The following is a 20,436-nucleotide window of genomic DNA, read 5'->3' as shown; positions in this document are numbered from 1 at the left end:
CTATATTATAATTTTTTAGGTAATAAAAGGACGTTGGGAAATAATTTAAATAAAGAATTGAGATGTTTACACTAAAATGTAATCACTTATTGATCATGACAATTTTTGAAGTATGATCATTAGTATGACTAAAGTCTGTAACTACGTGGTATCGGATTGATACCCAAATTTGTAGTATCTGCCAAAACTAATGTACAGTATCCAAACAGAAGAAAAAGTTATTATTACATTTTAACAGAAGTGTAGTTAGAACATGTTACTACAGAAAACAAACAGTCACAGTAAATTCAGTAAATTAGCAAGTAGATTAATGATACTTTTGAAAACCAATGTAGATAAATGTATATATACTGTATGTATATATACACATATATGTGTATGTACGTATATATATTGGTTGGTAGGCCGGCCGTACCAACAACTTGAGGGTTCCGGGTTCGATCCCGCTTCCGCCATCCTAGTCACTGCCGTTGTGTCCTTGGGCAAGACACTTTACCCACCTGCTCCCAGTGCCACCCACACTGGTTTAAATGTAACTTAGATATTGGGTTTCACTATGTAAAGCGCTTTGAGTCACTAGAGAAAAGCACTATATAAATATAATTCACTAAACATATATATATATATATATATATATATATATTTCTGTATGTGTGTATATATGTATGGATGCAGTATATATATATGTGTATATATATTTATATATATACAGACATACATAAATATGTATATATCCACGTATATATGCATGTAAACAGTACATATATACATACATATATATATAACATACTGTATATATATATATAACATACATATAGGTATATATATATACATACACACATTATATATATATATATATATATATATATATATATATTTCTGTATGTATGGATATATACAGTATTTATGTGTATATATGTATGGATACACACATAAATATTTGTAAATCCAAATATATATATGTAAACAGTACATACTGTATATACATACATTTGTATATATATTCAGGTATATATGTAAACAGTACACATATACATACATATACACACACATCATATATAGATGTGTGTGTATGTATATATATATATATACTGTGTATATTTATGTATATATGTAAACAGTACACATATACATACATATACACACACATCATATATAGATGTGTGTGTATGTATATATATATTTCTGTATGTGTGTATATATGTATAGATGCAGTATATGTGTATATATATACACACATACATAAATATTTGTATATCCACATATATATATGTAAACAGTACATATATACATACATATATATAACATACATATACACATATATATACATACACACACGCACTATATATACATATATTTCTGTATGTATGTATATATATATATATATATATATATAGAGTATATATATACATATATATTTATACACAGATATATGTAGGTAAATATATTTATGTATATATGTAAACAGTACACGTATACATACATATACACACATCATATATAAATGTAGATGTGTGTGTATGTATATATACTGTATATATATCTGTGTGTATGTATATATATATATATATATATATATATATTTATATACATACAAGGTCGTATATAATCAAATCATCTGTGGACGATTTCCATGACCTAACTGGTTGAGTCTTTTTAGTGCTTCCAACTGATTACTTACATAATTGATTTTGCTTTAAAAGGTGTTCATGTTGATTTGAAGGCCACATGAACAACAACGGGAATCAACTTCGATGTCTTTGCAACTGTCGGCTCCTGTTTTCATGGAGTAGACAAAACACAGTCGTCAGCTTCCGGGGAACAAAACAAGAACACACGCAGCATGTACATTTTGTCACGCACTTTAATGCTGGACAGATGTTACACGTCATCACAATTATAAAAACATCTGTCAGGGTCACATTGCATAGGAGTTCAGAGGGGAAGAAGAGGAAGGCGTACAAATCAAGTGCCAAAAAGCAGCAGTGACATCTTTCTACAGGCACATATTTAGCTGGTGCACTCAATGAGGACTGAAAGGCAATCAGGATTCAATTAATTGGTTCCGGACATTTCCGCAAAGTAGGAATCATTCATTAAAAACTTTTTACAACCTTTTAAATGTGTTTTTCAACCTTATGCGAGTCTTCTAGACCAGTGTTTTTCAACCACTGTGCCGCGGCACACTAGTGTGCCATGGGGGATTATGCAACTTCACCTAATTGGTCCAAAAAATATTTTTTGCAAATCAATAATTATAATCTGCAAATAATGTGCCGTTGCTTAGTGTCTGTCCTGTGTAGAACTCGGCAGGGTGACCCCGTAATACTCCATGTCAGTAGGTGGCGGCAGGTAGTTCATAGCTTTGTAAAAGTCGGAATGTGTCGGGTGAGACGAGGATGGTTTGTTGTGATCCCAACATGCAGAGCACAGCGCGACGCAGTGTGCAGGTGAAAAGGTATGTACTGCTTAAACCAAAAATTAACAAAAAGGGAAAGGAAAAGGCAATGGCTATGCAAAAAAAAAAAAAAAGTAAAGCTGAACTGGCTACAAACTAAACAGAAACAGAATGCTGGACGACAGCAAAAACTTACGGCGTCCACAAAGTAAATCCATGTACATGACATGACAATCAACAATGTCCACACGAAGAAGGATAGCAACAACTTAAATAGCCTTGCTTGCTAACACAAAGCCCTCAACGGAAGACATGAAACTGCTACAGGAAAACACCAACAAAACAGGAAGGGCCACCAAAATAACGGCGCAAGACAAGAACTAAAGCACAGGAAAAGAACCAACAAACGCAAAATAAGGCACGACTGTTAGAATAATTGTATCTAAGTAAAACTCCACTGTGTAGGATGGAAAGCAACATGAATGTGTTCTGTTTCTTTCATGTATTGTAATCAACAGAAAGATATTGTCTTGACCCAAGAACTACAAAAGCGAAGAGGAAGCAGGACCAGACTCCCCTCCAGGCACCGCTTCTTTGAACTGTTTTACGACCTTTTCTTTTGAACTGTTCTGTAACAAAAGGTGATGGCTGTTTACGACCCACGTCGTAAACAGCCTTAGAAACAACTGTTGCCATGTAATCAGGGAAAGTCCAAATAAAAAGAGGAGGGGTACAATCTTTGGCCAAAGCGTGGTGAGACACTGTGCACGGGTACAGTGTCCAGGCGTCTCTCCTCAATTTGAGCCAAATTCAATTCTGTCTGTTTAATTCCTTGCTTCTTGTCTCGTTTAATAGATATCATCAGTGTTTGAACCTGACAACGACGACCTGGTGGAGTATCATTTTTTTTACGTTTTCTGCTGGTGGTGTGCCTCCGTATTTTGAAATGAAATAAAATGTGCCTTGCCTCAAAAAAGGTTGAAAAACACTGCTCTAGACATGAAATAACACCCTTAGTCTTTTAATCCAACATAGGAAGAGCTGAGCCAATCAGTGGCCGCGATACTGAACAGCGCTTCGGTCTCATCCAGACTGCATCACTGATATTTTCCGTTCATTTAGCCACATTTATGCTTGACAATGCTTAATCTAGGATCCAAACATGTTCTAACTTGCTTTAAAAGAAACATTTAATTAAAATAAATCTGCAATATTTGAAGGGCGCGACGTGGCGAGGGGCCCGCCGTACTTGGCACAGTCGACATGAGAGGTGTATCAAAAAATCTGCCTTTACTAAGATAATAATGCAGCTGGAATGATATCAGAAGCAGCTTTCAGTATGAAACCATCTCTGACAGCGGCGATCAAAACGTGACTCATACTTAAACATTGCACAAGTGTACCTAATGTGGAGGCCTTATATTTACAACACACAAGCATTGCAGGCCTCTTAAAGGGACACACGTCGCACAAAGGAAGCTAGTCGGGAAAACTACACTAAGCTTTGGTCAATTACACTTTTACCTGAGGATCACCTGGACAAGTCAAACATGGTCGATGTCAGCGGTTTTTAACCGTGGTATGGTCGCAAGCGCCCTCTAGAGGGCTGCCAAAATATATCTGCTTCCTGCGTATTCAGGTGTAATACACTTTTCCACCACTCGTGGCAGTAATGACTATATCAAACAAACAGAAGAAGCCTGAAGCTAAACTCAGAGAAGTTTTCTCAAGTGCAAAAATTACGACTAAATTTTCATTTGACATTTCAGTAAATAAACATATATTATTAGATTTGATGTATTTTAGCACTGCTTAACTTTATGTGCATTTATTTTTCATCAGTTTTTATGAGTCCTTTCTTTTGCACTATATTTGATTGATTTATTTTGCCTTAGGTTCATGTGTTCAATCAATCAATCGATGTTTACTTATATAGCCCTAAATCACGAGTGTCTCAAAGGGCTGCACAAGCCACAACAACATCCTCGAAATAAGTTAAATAATAAACTAACTTATTTAGTTATCAAACAAACAGAAGAAGCCTGAAGCTAAACTCTGAGAATTTTTCTCAAGTGCAAAAATTACGACTACATTTTCATTTCACATTTTAGTAAATAAACATAAATTATTCGATTTTATGTATTTTAACTTTATGTACATTTATTTTTCATCAGTTTTTATGAGTCCTTTCGTTTGCACTATATTTGATTGATTTATTTTGTCTTAGGTTCATGTGTTCTATCAATCAATCAATCGATGTTTACTTATATAGCCCTAAATCACGAGTGTCTCAAAGGGCTGCACAAGCCACAACGACATCCTCAAAATAAGTTTAAATAATAAACTAACTTATTTAGTTATCAAACAAACAGAAAAAGCCTGAAGCTAAACTCAGAGAAGTTTTCTCAAGTGCAAAAATTACGACTAAATTTTCATTTGACATTTTAGTAAATAAACATATATTATTAGATTTCATGTATTTTAACTTTATGTACATTTATTTTTCATCAGTTCTTATGAGTCCTTTCTTTTGCACTATATTTATTTATTATTTAGATTTATTTTGTCATAGGTTCATGTGTTCAATCAATCAATCAATCAATCGATGTTTACTTATATAGCCCTAAATCACGAGTGTCTCAAAGGGCTGCACAAGCCACAACGACATCCTCGAAATAAGTTAAATAAGAAACTAACTTAGGGTAAATAAGAAACACTGGATTTCATATAATTTGACAATGTTGTAAACTATAAGTAATTAAGATATAATTATTGAATATTCAGTGTTAATATTTGAGTGGGCCCCTTTGTAGTGGAAAAGTTGGGCCCCGAGTTCTAAAAGGCTAAGAACCCTTGATCTATGTTATAATAAATAAATAAAAAAACAATGTTTCAATTAGACATTAAACATTTTGAGTTTGAAAAAGTGACATCATCAGTAAAAAAAATAAACAAAACACCTCAGAGTGTGATGTACAGTAGGTAAGGTTGTATTTTGGCCTCACTCCTGTGAGAATCCTGCGTGTGACTGAAGCATTAAGGGCTGGGACTATCCAGGGCGAGCTGCAGTGTGCTCAAACCACCACCAGGGGAGCATCTGTGAGCAGATTATACTGCATCATCTCTTTCTTCGGGACTTGTAGTGCATTCTTCACTCACGCTTTAGGCGAGGGACGAGGCGAAGACAGAACCTTACCTTCCGTACACACCTATATGTAGTCCTCCTCGGTCCTCACACCAGCGCATAGTCAAGGTGTCCTTTGTCCGGACCCTCCTTGTGGTCCGTCCAGGAGGAGGCCGGCATGCTGCTGTAAGGGTCTAAGAGGATACGCACGCAGCGAACCATCAGGAAGAGCAGCAGCAGCACCAGGAGGCCCATGAAGCACAAGGCTGTGCCCTGGTCAGGGTGTCCCGCCATGGGCTGCAGGACCGCCGGGGCCCTGGCGAAGCCGGGCGGGGCCGGAGAGGACAGGTCATAATCCACCACCCAGTAGTCGGTGTTGCTCATCTTCCTTGTCGTTCACAAACGCGTGTCAGGCGGTCCGGTGGAAGATGTCTGCCGAGCAACACAAGACCACGTCATGAACACGGACGGCCCACTAAAATCACACCTCAATGGAGCAAATTGTTCCGTGAGGAATAGCACAGAGCAATTAGGAACACAAACTAAGGAGTTGATCAGCAAGCTGAGTCAGTCTCGGAAGACGGAAAATAATCTCTTTAATAGCAACTGCATGAGTGTTTGCATCATTGCTATGTCGCCTTTCTGTGCAGGACTTTACTTAGTAAGACCAAGTTTCTTGTGGCTCCTTGTGCCCAGCCAGATGTTGCTGTTGATATATATATATATATATATATATATATATATATATATATATATATATATATATATATATATATATATACTACCTCTTGAAGCTCATGGAGAGAAGGCCAAGAGTGTGCAAAGCAGTAATCAGAGCAAAGGGTGGCTATTTTGAAGAAACGAGAATATAAAACATGTGTTCAATGGTGTGTCCAAACTTTTTGCCTGTACTGTATATATATATATATATATATATATATATATATATATATATATATATATATATATATATATACATATATACACACACATACATACATACTGTATATATACATACACACATATATATATATATATACATATATATATGTATATATATATATATATATATATATATATACATATGTATGTATATATATATATATGTATATATATACACATATATATACAGGTATATGTATATACTGTATATATATATATACATACATATATATACACATATATATATACACACACATACATATATATATATATATACACATACACACACATATATATATACATATATATATATACACATACATATATATATATATATACATATATATAGATATACATGTATCAGTGTGTGAATGTGTGTGTGTGAATGTGGAAAATAGTGTCAAAGAGCTTTGAATTCCTTAAAAAGGTAGAAAAGCGCTATACAAGTACGACCCATTTACCATTACATCAGGGGTCACCAACGCGGTGCCCGCGGGCACCAGGTAGCCCGTAAGGACCAGATGAGTAGCCCGCTGGCCTGTTCTAAAAATAGCTCAAATAGCAGCACTTACCAGTGAGCTGCCTCTATTTTCTAAATTGTATTTATTTACTAGCAAGCTGGTCTCGCTTTGCTCGACATTTTTAATTCTAAGAGAGACAAAACTCAAATAGAATTTGAAAATCCAAGAAAATATTTTAAAACGTGGTCTTCACTAACTGACAAAGAAACAGATAACAGATTTGGTGTCCAGTTCAAAGTGGGACATGATTTATTTACAAATGTGAGAGTTGACTTTTGTATTTTACATGAGTTATTATTTGTACAAACATGGTGCAAAGTAATTCATGATTTGTTAGAAAAATGTTAGTGGCTAGCTAGTTAAAATGGGATATTGTGATTTCACAAGACTGTCTTAGAAGTGATCATTTGAAAATGTTCAATTTGAAAAATGTGCACTTAGAGAAAATATAAAAATAAAGTGGTGCATATTGATATTTATCTGTTTCTATATATATTTATTGTGAGAAATCATTAAGATGATCAGTGTTTCCACAAAGATAAATATAATTAATTATTAATAATAACATAGAGTTAAAGGTAAATTGAGCAAATTGGCTATTTCTGGCAATTTATTTAAGTGTGTATCAAACTGGTAGCCCTTCGCATTAATCAGTACCCAAGAAGTAGCTCTTGGTTTCAAAAAGGTTGGTGACCCCTGATATACATATATCATGCTGGAAAATGAAATCACCATCTCCATAGAGCTTTTCAACAGATGGAAGCATGTAGCCGTATTCCCATGGTCAAGCCACTCCTGAACTCAAGACAACGGAAGAAGCGTCTGACTTGGGCTATGAAAAAGAAGCACTGGACAGTTGCAGAGTGGTCCAGAGTCCTGTTTGCAGACGAAACCAAGTTTTGTATTTCATTTGGAAGTCAAGGCGCTAGAGTCTGGAGGAAGGCTGGAGAGGAGCAAAATCCAAGTTGCTTGAAATCCAGTGTGAAGTTCCCCCAGTCAGCAATGGTTTGGGGAGCCATGTCAGCTGCTGGTGTTGGTCCACTGTGTTTCATCAAGTCCAGAGTCAATGCAGCTGTGTACCAAGAGATTTTAGAGCACTACAAGCTTCCATTTGTTGAAAAGCTCTATGGAGATGATGATTTCATTTTCATGCATGATCCAGCAGTGCCAAAACCACCAGTAACTGGTGTACTGACCATGGCATTACTGTCCTCGATTGGCCTGCCAACTCCCCTGACCTGAACCCCATAGAGAACGTGTGGGGTATTGTGAAGAAGAAGCTGAAAGACACCAGACCCAATAATGCAAATGAGCTAAAGGCCGCTATTGAAGCATCCTGGACATCCATAACACCTCAGCAATGCCACAGGCTGATTGCCTCCATGCCACGCCACATTGGTGCAGTAATCCGTGCTAAAGGATTCCCAACCAAGTACTGAGTGCATTAATTGACATTTTCAAATGTTTGAGTTTGTTTTGCTGTTATAAATCTTTTTTTTTTACTTGGTCTGAGGAAATATTCTAATTACATTTTTTGAGATGGGATTTTTGAGTTTTCTTAAGCCGTATGCCATAATCAGCAATATTAAAATAATAAAAAGCTTGCAATATTTCAGTTGATGTGTAATGAATCCAGAATGTATGACATTTTCATGTTTTTAGTTGCATTACAGAAAATAAAGGACTTTATCACAATATTCAAATTTTCTGAGACAGTCCTGTACATATACACATTTATACACATATACAGTACATATACACAAATAAATACACATATATAAACATGTATACATACTTATATATACACATGTATATATACATACAATATTAATACACATATGTATATACACACACATGTATATATACATCTACATGTGTGTATATATACAGTATATACACGTGTGTATATATATAATATTAATACACATATGTATATACACACACATGTATATATACATCTACATGTGTGTATATATACAGTATATACACGTGTGTATATATATAATATTAATACACATATGTATATACACACACATGTATATATACATCTACATGTGTGTATATATACAGTATATACACGTGTGTATGTATATAATATTAATACACATATGTATATACACACACATGTATATATACATCTACATGTGTGTATATATACAGTATATACACGTGTGTATATATATTATATATAAATATACATACATATACACACACTATATATATATATACATATACACACTAAATATATATATATATATATACATACATATACAGACACTATATATATATACATACATATACACACACAATATATACAGTATATACATACATATACACACACAATATATATATATACATACATATATATATATATATACATATATATATATATATATATATATATATATATATATATATATATACGTATATATATATATATATAAATATATATATACATATAAATATATATATATAAATATATATATATACATATATATACATATATATATATATACATATATATACATATATATATATATATATATATATATATATATATATATATATATATATATATATATATATATATATATATACATATTTATTTATATATGTATATATATAAACAGTGATGGGCAGTAACAAGCTACATGTAGTTAACTACATTTTCCAGTAGCATCACTACTTTTTCAATGGGTAGCGATTCCTGTAGCTTAGCTACTTTTGATATAGGCATGTAGCGAGGTAGTTCGGCCATATTTAAACAAATTTATGCATTCAGAGAAAATAATGGCCAAAACTTTACTTTTTAGTTGTTGACTCTGTAAACCAACAACATATGTGCTCTCTTCATCTAAGAGGTGGAACACAAATGTAGGAACACACATTAAGGTGACTTCATGAACAGTTTTACTGCACAAGCAACTGTTCCCAAACTACACACACCTTTTTTTGTCAACATATAGATAGATGCTGTTTTGTTACTGTAGGTAGACAACATGAATAACTATATAGGGGTGGGCCAAGGAAAAGGCAAACTAAATAAATACATAGAGTAGTTGTAGGGTGTCCCCAGCTAAATGACAGATAGTTAATAGTAATATTTGTACACTTACATGAACATTGATATTATACATGTGGACCATAGATAGAAATGTTGTTCAATGTAGCTTTGATGTAGCTAGCTACTTTTGTAGTTTAGCTTAGTTACATTTAATGGAGAGTAACTTGTAGCTTAAACACTTCCTGTGTTTTTAAAACACGTCATTTAACATGAAACTTCAACGTGTACTCGAAAGGTCAATGGTGCTTTAAAACGGGCGATGCACTGAGAACACAGTAAGGGAAGTGGCGAGCGAACGCTGTACCGTCAAAGATCTTCTATATCAGTGTTTTTCAACCTTTTTTGAGCCGAGGCACATTTTTTTCATTGAAAATATCCAGAGGCACACCACCGGCAGAAATCATTGAAAAACGAAACTCAGTTGACAGGAAAAAGTCGTTGTGGCAATTGTTGGATATGACTTTAAACCATAACCAAGCATGCATCACTATAGCTCTTGTCTCAAAGTAGGTGTACTGTCACCACCTGTCACATCAGGCCATGACTTGATTGGAGTTTTTTGTTGTTTTCCTGTGTGTAGTGTTTTAGTTCTTGTCTTACGCTCCTATTTTGGTGGCTTTTCCTGTTTTCTTGGTGTTTTCCTGTAGCAGTTTCATGTCTTCCATTGAGCGATATTTCCCGCATCTGCTTTGTTTTAGCAATCAAGACTATTTAAGTTGTTGCTATCCTTCTTTGTGGGGACATTGTTGATTGTCATGTCATGTTCGGATGTACATTGTGGACGCCGTCTTTGCTCCACAGTAAGTCTTTGCTGTCGTCCAGCATTCTGTTTTCGTTTACTTTGTAGCCAGTTCAGTTGTAGTTTGGTTCTGCATAGCCTTCCCTAAGCTTCAATGCCTTTTCTTAGGGGCACTCACCTTTTGTTTATTTTTAGTTTAAGCATTAGACACCTGGACCGAACTCTGGAAAGCGGAGCCACACCAGTTTAAGTTCTTGGTCCAGTCAGTTTATGATGTCCTCCCAAGCCCTGCTAACCTGTTCACCTGGGGCCTGATAGACGCACCTGTGTGCCAGCTCTGTCAGAAAAGAGGATCATTAGAACACATCCTCAGCTGTTGCTCAAAGGCATTGGGAGATGGCAGGTACCGGTGGCGCCACGACCAGGTCCTGCGGGCAATAGCAGACACCATCTGCACGGGCATCAACACCAGTAAGCGGCAACACCCAACCAAGGGCACAATTGCCTTTGTCCGAGCAGGAGAGAAACCTCAACCCTCCAAGAAGACCCAGGGGGGCCTGCTAACAACAGCAAGGGACTGGCAGCACTTGGTTGACCTGGGAAGGCAGTTGCGATTCCCAGACATCATCGCAACTACGACACTCCGGCCAGACATGGTCTTGATGTCTGGAACCAGCAAGCAGGTGGTACTCCTTGAGCCAACTGTCCCCTGGGAGGACAGAATGGAGGAAGCTCAGGAAAGGAAGAGGGCGAAGTACGCAGATCTTGTGGCTGACTGCCGGAGGAACGGGTGGAAGGCCCGCTGCGAGCCTATTGAGGTGGGCTGCAGGGGTTTTGCAGGCAAGTCCTTACACCGAGTCCTGGGGCTCCTTGGGATTTGTGGACTGCACAGGAGAAGAGCCATAAAAAACATTTTGGAAGCGTCTGAAAAGGCTTCACGTTGGCTCTGGTTGAGGAGGGGGGACGCGTGGCGTAGTGCGCTACCTGGACACAAGTCGAGGGACTGATCACCCTCGGCTGGGTCGCCCGGGTGAGGGTGTTTGATTAAGACCCGAAACACCCTATGACCCCGGGAGAATCACTGATGATGCTGCCACCTACTGATATGGAAGAGCATTTCACGGTTACTCTGCCGAGTTCTAGACAGCACCGACACTCAACGGCACATTATTTGCAGACTATAATTACTTGTTTGCAAACAATATTCTTACCCCAAATAGGTGAAATTACATATTCTGTCACGGCACACCAGTGTGCCGCGGCACAGTGGTTGAAAAACACTGCTCTACATGTCAAAACAGGAGTGTTCTGTTCTCTTTGGAGGAAAAAAAACACTATTCAAAGATCCTCTATACGACAGGAGTGTTTTGCCACATTTCACGCATGGCATTTAATTGGCCTATAGGGAATAAATGAACGTCCCTGTGAAGTCTGCCTAGCAACACGCGGCAGAGTCGTATTTCCGTGGCGAGGTGGAATGATTTGTGTCGTCTCTGCCATTCACGACGCCGCCATCGGATGACAATTCTGACAGTAAGAGATAGGACCGTCGTTTGTCTCCTTTCAGGACTTACGCCCGAACGAGACGCGGCTGCCCTTGTCCTGAACTGGAGCGTGGCAAAGCGGGAGAATAAATAAATCACAGCTAGTTGCAGAAACACTCTCCGCCGTGACCTCTTTAATGGGCCGTGGAGTGAGGAGACTTTTCCTGGGATGCACTTTCCAGTCAGCAGGTTCTATTCTAAGAACCTGTGCCCAAGTTCTTTGTCCGCCCCCGAACATCCTCACATTGATGGCTCTCCACATGGAGACATCCGGGAAGAGGCAACTTGGTCGCCACACCGCCATGAAGGGAGCGCTGAGTTTACACAGCAAGCGCCACTTCCAACTAGTGTTGACCCGATACCAATATTGTAGTACCGGTACCGGTAACAAAATGTATTTCAATACTTTTCTGTACATTCAGTACAGGTCTGGACTACAGGCAGTACCCGCACTCTTTTACTATGAAGCCACACTGTTGTAACACGTGGCTTGGCATTGTCTTGCTGAAATAAGCAGGGGCGTCCATGATAACGTTGATGTGTTGCTCCAAAACCTGTATGTACCTTTCAGCATTAATGGTGCCTTCACAGATGTGTAAGTTACCCATGTCTTGGGCACTAATACACCCCCATACCGTCACAGATGCTGGCTTTTACACTTTGCGCCTATAACAATCCGAATGGTTCTTTTCCTCTTTGGTCCAGTTGTGTCCAAAAACAATTTAAAATGTGGGACTTGTCAGATCACAGAACACTTTTCCACTTTGCATCAGTCCATCTTTGCCGGCGGCATTTCTGGGTGTTGTTGATAAATGTCTTTGGCTTTGCATAGTAGAATTTTAACTTGCACTTACAGATGTTGCGACAAACCTTAGTTACTGACAGTGGTGTTCTGAAGTGTTCCTGAGCCCATGTGGTGATATCCTTTACACACTGATGTCGCTTCTTGATGCTGTACCGCCTGAGGGATCGAAGGTCTCGGGCATTCAATGTTTATTACGCTTACATGCAGTGATTTCTCCTGATTCTCTGAAACTTTTGATGATATCACGGAGCGTAGATGGTGAAATCCCTAAATTCCTTGCAATAGCTTGTTGAGAAATGTATTTTGATACTTTTTGGTACATTTCGGTACTTTTTTAAATAAAGGGTACCACAAAAATTGGCATTATTGGCTTAATTTTAACAAAAAATCTTACGGTACATTAAACATATGTTCATTATTGCAATTAAAGGACAATTTAGTCCTAAATAAAATAGTGAACATACTAGACAACTTGTCTTTTAGTAGTAAGTAAACAAACAAAGACTCCTAATTAGTCTGCTGACGTATGCAGTAACATATTGTGTCATTATTTTGTCTACCTTATGAGGGACAAACTGTAAAAATTGATTATTAATCCACCTGTTCATTTACTGTTAATATGGACGTATTTCCTGAGTTTATGAACATAATATTAATTTTTTTTTTAAAGGAAAAAAAGATTTTGTGACGATAAAAAATATCGATGTAATCATAGTAGTATCGACTAGATACGCTATTGTACTTGGTATCATTACAGTGGATGTCAGGTGTCGATCCACCCATGGCGTTTGTTTACATTCAGGGTGCTAGCTTGCTGTTAGCGGTTAGCTATTTTATCCTCCTACGGGTGTGTAGTGAAGCATGTTTAGCTATTCCTTGTCCTGCAGTGATAATGATACTTGTAAGAAACATACTTTATTCGTCGCCATGGAGGCCAGGATTAGTGATTTAGAAGTAGATGGATGGATGTTAGCCGCTAGCTAGCTAGCCATGTCTTAAAGCATCTCTTCCTGAGGGTGTTTCAATGTTATAACTTCACCTTTATCTTCACTTTTTAGGCCAAAATGCGTCCATTCTCCCTTTTCTGTCTACACACCGTGTCTGCTTGTAAGTACTCTGTGTGTGCGCGCTGCCGAACATGCTCCTCTGCTCGCAAAACCAGCAATGTCACGACGTGACGACGCGCCCGGGAACCGGTACTTTTCAAAAAGAGTATAGTACCATTTTTGATTTATTAGTACCGCGATACTATACTAGTACCGGTATACCGTACAACCCTAGTTCCAACACAGCTCATGCTAATTAAAATCAATAAACTCATTTGTTTGCCGACAACTCAAGCTGTGACGAAACAATTTAATCACCACATCTTACCTCGCTCACGTTGTTTACATATTGTTTGTGTAACGTTTTCCGCTAATACCAAAAAAATTAAAGGCTGCAAGGGTATATTTTTAATTTTGAAAATTAACCTGTTATTACGAATAAATCATCGTTATGATTAATCTGATTTTGTTTTTAAAACAATTAGCCCTCTGGGGTCCCTTGATCTTGATATATCTTCAAAGCCTAACAGGACATATAAGTTCATAAGTTTTTGAAGGGGCGCAAAACTTTTAAATAAACTTCACTCCTACACAAAAATATCAAGATGTACAGATTCTGGACAGAAAGGACAGATGGTATGAAACAGAAGTGAGGGAAGCCATCCCTGAACAGAGGAGATGGTCTGCGACACCACCTGTCTCACGCATACAACACTGTCCTTTCAACCAATCCTAAAAGACTCTGCAATTTAGCCTCCAACAAATAACAGGAGTTAGAAATATTCTGCTCAGAGAAGGTGACCAGAATGCCATTTGTTTACAACTGAATGGAATGCTAACGTGGGGGATTCTGACTATTTTGGAATGGTAGTAGTCGATCCACGGCGATGGTTCTGCCACACAATACCTCAGTGCTAACCAGGGGAAATTATACTTCAACAACTGTTGTTGGCTGTGACAGTTAGGATTGTTTGTTTGCATCAAATCAGCTGTTTTTCTCACTAAGATAGGACAGAAACATCCTTGGTTTTTGGAGTATAGATATTTTGGGTTTTGGCAGCAGCATGAAGGTGTCTGTTACTACATTATATATATACTTGCAGTGTGTATATTGTACATATTACATATTGTTATGAAGGTGTCTGTTACTACATTATATATATACTTGCAGTGTCTTTATTGTACATATTACATATTGTTATGAAGGTGTTTGTTACTACATTATATATATACTTGCAGTGTGTATACTGTACATACTACATATTGTTATGAAGGTGTCTGTTACTACATTATATATATACTTGCAGTGTGTATATTGTACATATCACATATTGTTATGAAGGTGTCTGTTACTACATTATATATATACTTGCAGTGTGTATATTGTACATATTGTTATGAAGGTGTCTGTTACTACATTATACATATACTTGAAGTGTGTATATTGTATATATTACATATTGTTATGAAGGTGTCTGTTACTACATTATATATATACTTGCAGTGTGTATATTGTACATATTACATATTGTTATGAAGGTGTCTGTTACTACATTATATATATACTTGCAGTATGTATACTGTACATATTACATATTGTTATGAAGGTGTCTGTTACTACATTATATATATACTTGCAGTGTGTATATTGTACATATTACATATTGTTATGAAGGTGTCTGTTACTACATTATATATATACTTGCAGTGTCTTTATTGTACATATTACATATTGTTATGAAGGTGTTTGTTACTACATTATATATATACTTGCAGTGTGTATACTGTACATATTACATATTGTTATGAAGGTGTCTGTTACTACATTATATATATACTTGCAGTGTGTATATTGTACATATTACATATTGTTATGAAGGTGTCTGTTACTACATTATATATATACTTGCAGTGTGTATATTGTACATATTACATATTGTTATGAAGGTGTCTGTTACTACATTATACATATACTTGCAGTGTGTATATTGTACATATTACATATTGTTATGAAGGTGTCTGTTACTACATTATATACGGTATACACTTGCAGTGTGTATATTGTACATATTACATATTGTTATGAAGGTGTCTGTTACTACATTATATATATACTTGCAGTGTCTTTATTGTACATATTACATATTGTTATGAAGGTGTTTGTTACTACATTATATATATACTTGCAGTGTGTATATTGAACATATTACATATTGTTATGAAGGTGTCTGTTACTACATTATATATATGCTTGCAGTGTGTATATTGTACATATTACATATTGTTATGAAGGTGTCTGTTACTACATTATATATATATATATATATATACATGCAGTGTGTATATTGTACATATTACATATTGTTATGAAGGTGTCTGTTACTACATTATATATATACTTGCAGTGTGTATATTGTACATATTACATATTGTTATGAAGGTGTCTGTTACTACATTATATATGTATATATATACTTGCAGTGTGTATATTGAACATATTACATATTGTTATGAAGGTGTCTGTTACTACATTATATATATGCTTGCAGTGTGTATATTGTACATATTACATATTGTTATGAAGGTGTCTGTTACTATATTATATATATACTTGAGCCGCATCTTCCAAGCTTTTATCATCTTTAAAATCCTAATAAAAAAAGATGCGTGTTCTTGTCTTTCATAATGATTTTGAACGATACACACAATTCCAAAAACAGTGCAGTTCCCCTTAAATAACACAAAAGGAGTAACAGGTCCACATTATTGCGATAAATGTTTGTTTATAAAAGTTTTTAGTTAACATGAACATGACGCTAAATATGTTTATTAAACATGTTAAGAGCATATTTATTCCTTTCCTTTCTTCCTTGACTGACTTTGCTCATTCAAAATGAAACACCATTAACATACATTTAAAATGAATAATATTCAATTGTCGGGATTAATAAAAAATAATCTGCAGCAACCATGTGATTAATAGAATAGAATAGAATAGAAAATAATAGAATTCTAATCTAATCTATTCTATTAATCACATGGTTACTGCAGATTATTTTTATATGTTAATCTGATTAACAGGTGTAATATATATACATATATACAGTCTATATATATATATATATATATATATATATATATATATATATATATATATATATATATATATATATATATATATATATATACACACACATACACAGACTATATACGTATATATATATATACATACATATATACATATATATAGAGAGAGAGAGTTTATATATACATATTCATATATATATATATACTGTATATAGAGTTTATATATACGCATATATATATATACATATTCATATATATACATATACATACACAAATATATATACATATATAAATACACACACATATATATATAGATACATATATATATACATACATATACATATATATATATATATACATACATACATATATATATATATACATACACAAATATATATACGTATACATATATAAATACACACATATACATATATAAATACACACATACATATATATATACATATATAAATACACACATACACATATATATATATATATATATATATATATATATATATATATATATATATATATATATATATATATATATATATATATATAGACAAAGCTTTTTGTTGTTGCGTGTTAGAATCAACATTTCTGCATTTTATTGTTATATTATGGTTTTTGCTGTAATTTTTTTTTCATTTTTCTACAATTATTTGTACTTTGGATCTGTTTAATAATAAAACCTCTGAAATAGGTTTTGCAATGCTATAGTGAGTTAGTTTAGTCAACTTGTTGTCAGAGTAAACAAATGATATTGTAAAAGACACGGTACGCGGGCTCCATAGTGGTACGCCATAGAATCACCTGATTAAAGTGCAGCGTTTTATTTCCGTATACTCAAACACAGTGTTACTGTTCAAACTGTGTGTATTAGGATAGGATAGACTTTATTATCCTACAATGGGGAAATTATGTGGTTGCAGTGTAGCTACAAACAGTCCACAAAAAATAAGGTGAAAACACACAAGGGGAAACATAAAATAAAAAATGCATTAAGAGACCATATGGAGCACAACCAGCTGCAAATCCAGCGGCGCCATTTATACACACAGCTACAAAGTAAAACAACAAAATAAAAACATTGAGCAATAAATAATACATATTGTGCACATACATGCATTGTTTCTAACGAATACTTCGGCCTACTACGCTACTGTATTTGATGGTTGTACTTGCAGAGCCTTTAGTGTTGTCTGAAGTGGTACTCGGTGAAAAACGTTTGAGAACCACTTGTCTATTCCCTTTTAAATCAACTACTGAAAAGTTCATACTTTCTCATATTTAAATACTAGATTACCATGATATTCTTTTTTGCCACTTTTAACATGTTTCTCGGCATTGCTTTTCAATTTAAAATGTTCACGGCAATCCTGAGTGAAGTCAATTTTTTAGCACTGTTTTATATAAGGGGCCGTTAGGGACATTATTCAGAATTACCTCTTGCATACACTACCGAAATGCTCTCACGTATACAACTGAAATGTTTTTCTCTCACACACACTACTGAAACACTCTTATACACAACGACTGAAACGCTCTCACATTAACAACTGAAATGCTTTTTCTCTCACAAACTGTATGTTAGAGCATTTCAGTAGTGTATGTGAGAGCATTTCAGTAGTGTGTATAAGTGTTTCAGTAGTGTATGTGAGAGCATTTCAGTTGTTTATGTGAGAGCATTTCAGTAGTGTGTATAAGAGTGTTTCAGTAGTGTGTGTGAGAGAAAAACATTTCAGTTGTTTATGTGAGAGCATTTCAGTAGTGTACGTAAGAGGTAATTCTGAAAAATGTCCCTAACGGCCCCTCATAGTTATACATGAAATGTCAAAGCGTGGTAAACAGCGACACACTTCATTAGGCACGGTATCATTAAGCAAAAGGAAAGTTACTCACGCGCGAGAGCACCTGATGAAGATGTCCAGCACCACGGTCAGCTCGCATGTCATCTCCTCCGCTGTGTCGGCGAAGCTTTAAGGGCTCCTAACTTACTGGGATCCGCCCCACCTCTCTCCTCCTCTTCCTCCCTCCACAGGACTTTTCCATACAATCGTTGTTTTTTCCCCCCCCTGAAAGAGGAAAACGCCGAGAGCGGAGTGAAGATTTGGCGTTATGTAAGCGGACTGTGCATGGGGGCATGAAGACAGAGGGGTCAATAAGACACATCAGCGGTGTCTTTCTACATGCTCATCATGGCGTCGCCATCAGAAAAGAGCGCAGGACGTAAGGAGGAGAAAGCGGTGAACACTTCCTTACCATTGCCAGACGGGCCTGGGTAACACATGGTTACTGTGTTACATGACATGGTCATGTTCACACCTGTAAGACATTTACAAAACCCAAAACCAGTGAAGTTGTCACGTTGTGTAAATGGTAAATAAAAACAGAATACAATGATTTGTAAATCCTTTTCAACTTATATTCAATTGAATAGACTGCAAAGACAAGATATTTAATGTTCACACTGAGAAACTTTAATTTTTTTAATGCAAATAATCATTAACTTAGAATTTAATGGCAGCAACACATTGCAAAAAAGTTGTCACAGGAGCATGTTTACCACTGTGTCACATGGCCTTTCCTTTTAACAACACTCAGTAAAGGTTTGGGAACTGAGGAGACACATTTTTGAAGCTTTTCAGGTGGAATTCTTTCCCATTCTTGCTTGATGTACAGCTTAAGTTGTTCAACAGTCCTCTGTTGTGGTATTTTAGGCTTCATAATGCACCACACATTTTCAATGGGAGACAGGTCTGGACTACAGGCAGGCCAGTCTAGTACCCGCACTCTTTTACTATGAAGCCATGCTGTTGTAACACGTGGTTTGGCATTGTCTTGCTGAAATAAGCAGGGGCGTCCATGGTAACGTTGCTTGGATGGCAACATATGTTGCTCCAAAACCTGTATGTACCTTTCAGCATTAATGGCGCCTTCACAGATGTGTAAGTTACCCATGTCTTGGGCACTAATACACCCCCATACCATCACAGATGCTGGCTTTTCAACTTTGCGCCTAGAACAATCCGAATGGTTCTTTTCCTCTTTGGTCCGGAGGACACGACATCCACAGTTGCCAAAAACAATTTGAAATGTGGACTCGTCAGACCACAGAACACTTTTAGACTTTCCATCAGTCCATCTTAGATGAGGTCGGGCCCAG

General features: G+C 35.9%; 1 protein-coding gene across 1 annotated transcript; it reads right to left on the bottom strand.

Moving 5' to 3' along the window:
• Positions 1-1,862: 1,862 nt before the first annotated feature.
• On the bottom strand, positions 1,863-19,379 carry LOC133631276 (cortexin-1-like). Its single transcript, XM_062023451.1, has 2 exons — positions 19,173-19,379; positions 1,863-5,954 (listed from the first exon to the last, which is right to left on the bottom strand). The coding sequence occupies exon 2, from the start codon at positions 5,904-5,906 to the stop codon at positions 5,631-5,633; it is 276 nt and encodes a 91-aa protein (XP_061879435.1). The 5' UTR covers positions 5,907-5,954; positions 19,173-19,379; the 3' UTR covers positions 1,863-5,630.
• Between the last annotated feature and the right edge of the window lie 1,057 nt (positions 19,380-20,436).

This window comes from Entelurus aequoreus, linkage group LG16, assembly GCF_033978785.1.
Source record: "Entelurus aequoreus isolate RoL-2023_Sb linkage group LG16, RoL_Eaeq_v1.1, whole genome shotgun sequence".
In the NCBI taxonomy this organism is placed as follows: Eukaryota; Metazoa; Chordata; class Actinopteri; order Syngnathiformes; family Syngnathidae; genus Entelurus; species Entelurus aequoreus.
This window is presented reverse-complemented; position numbering and strand designations above follow the sequence as displayed.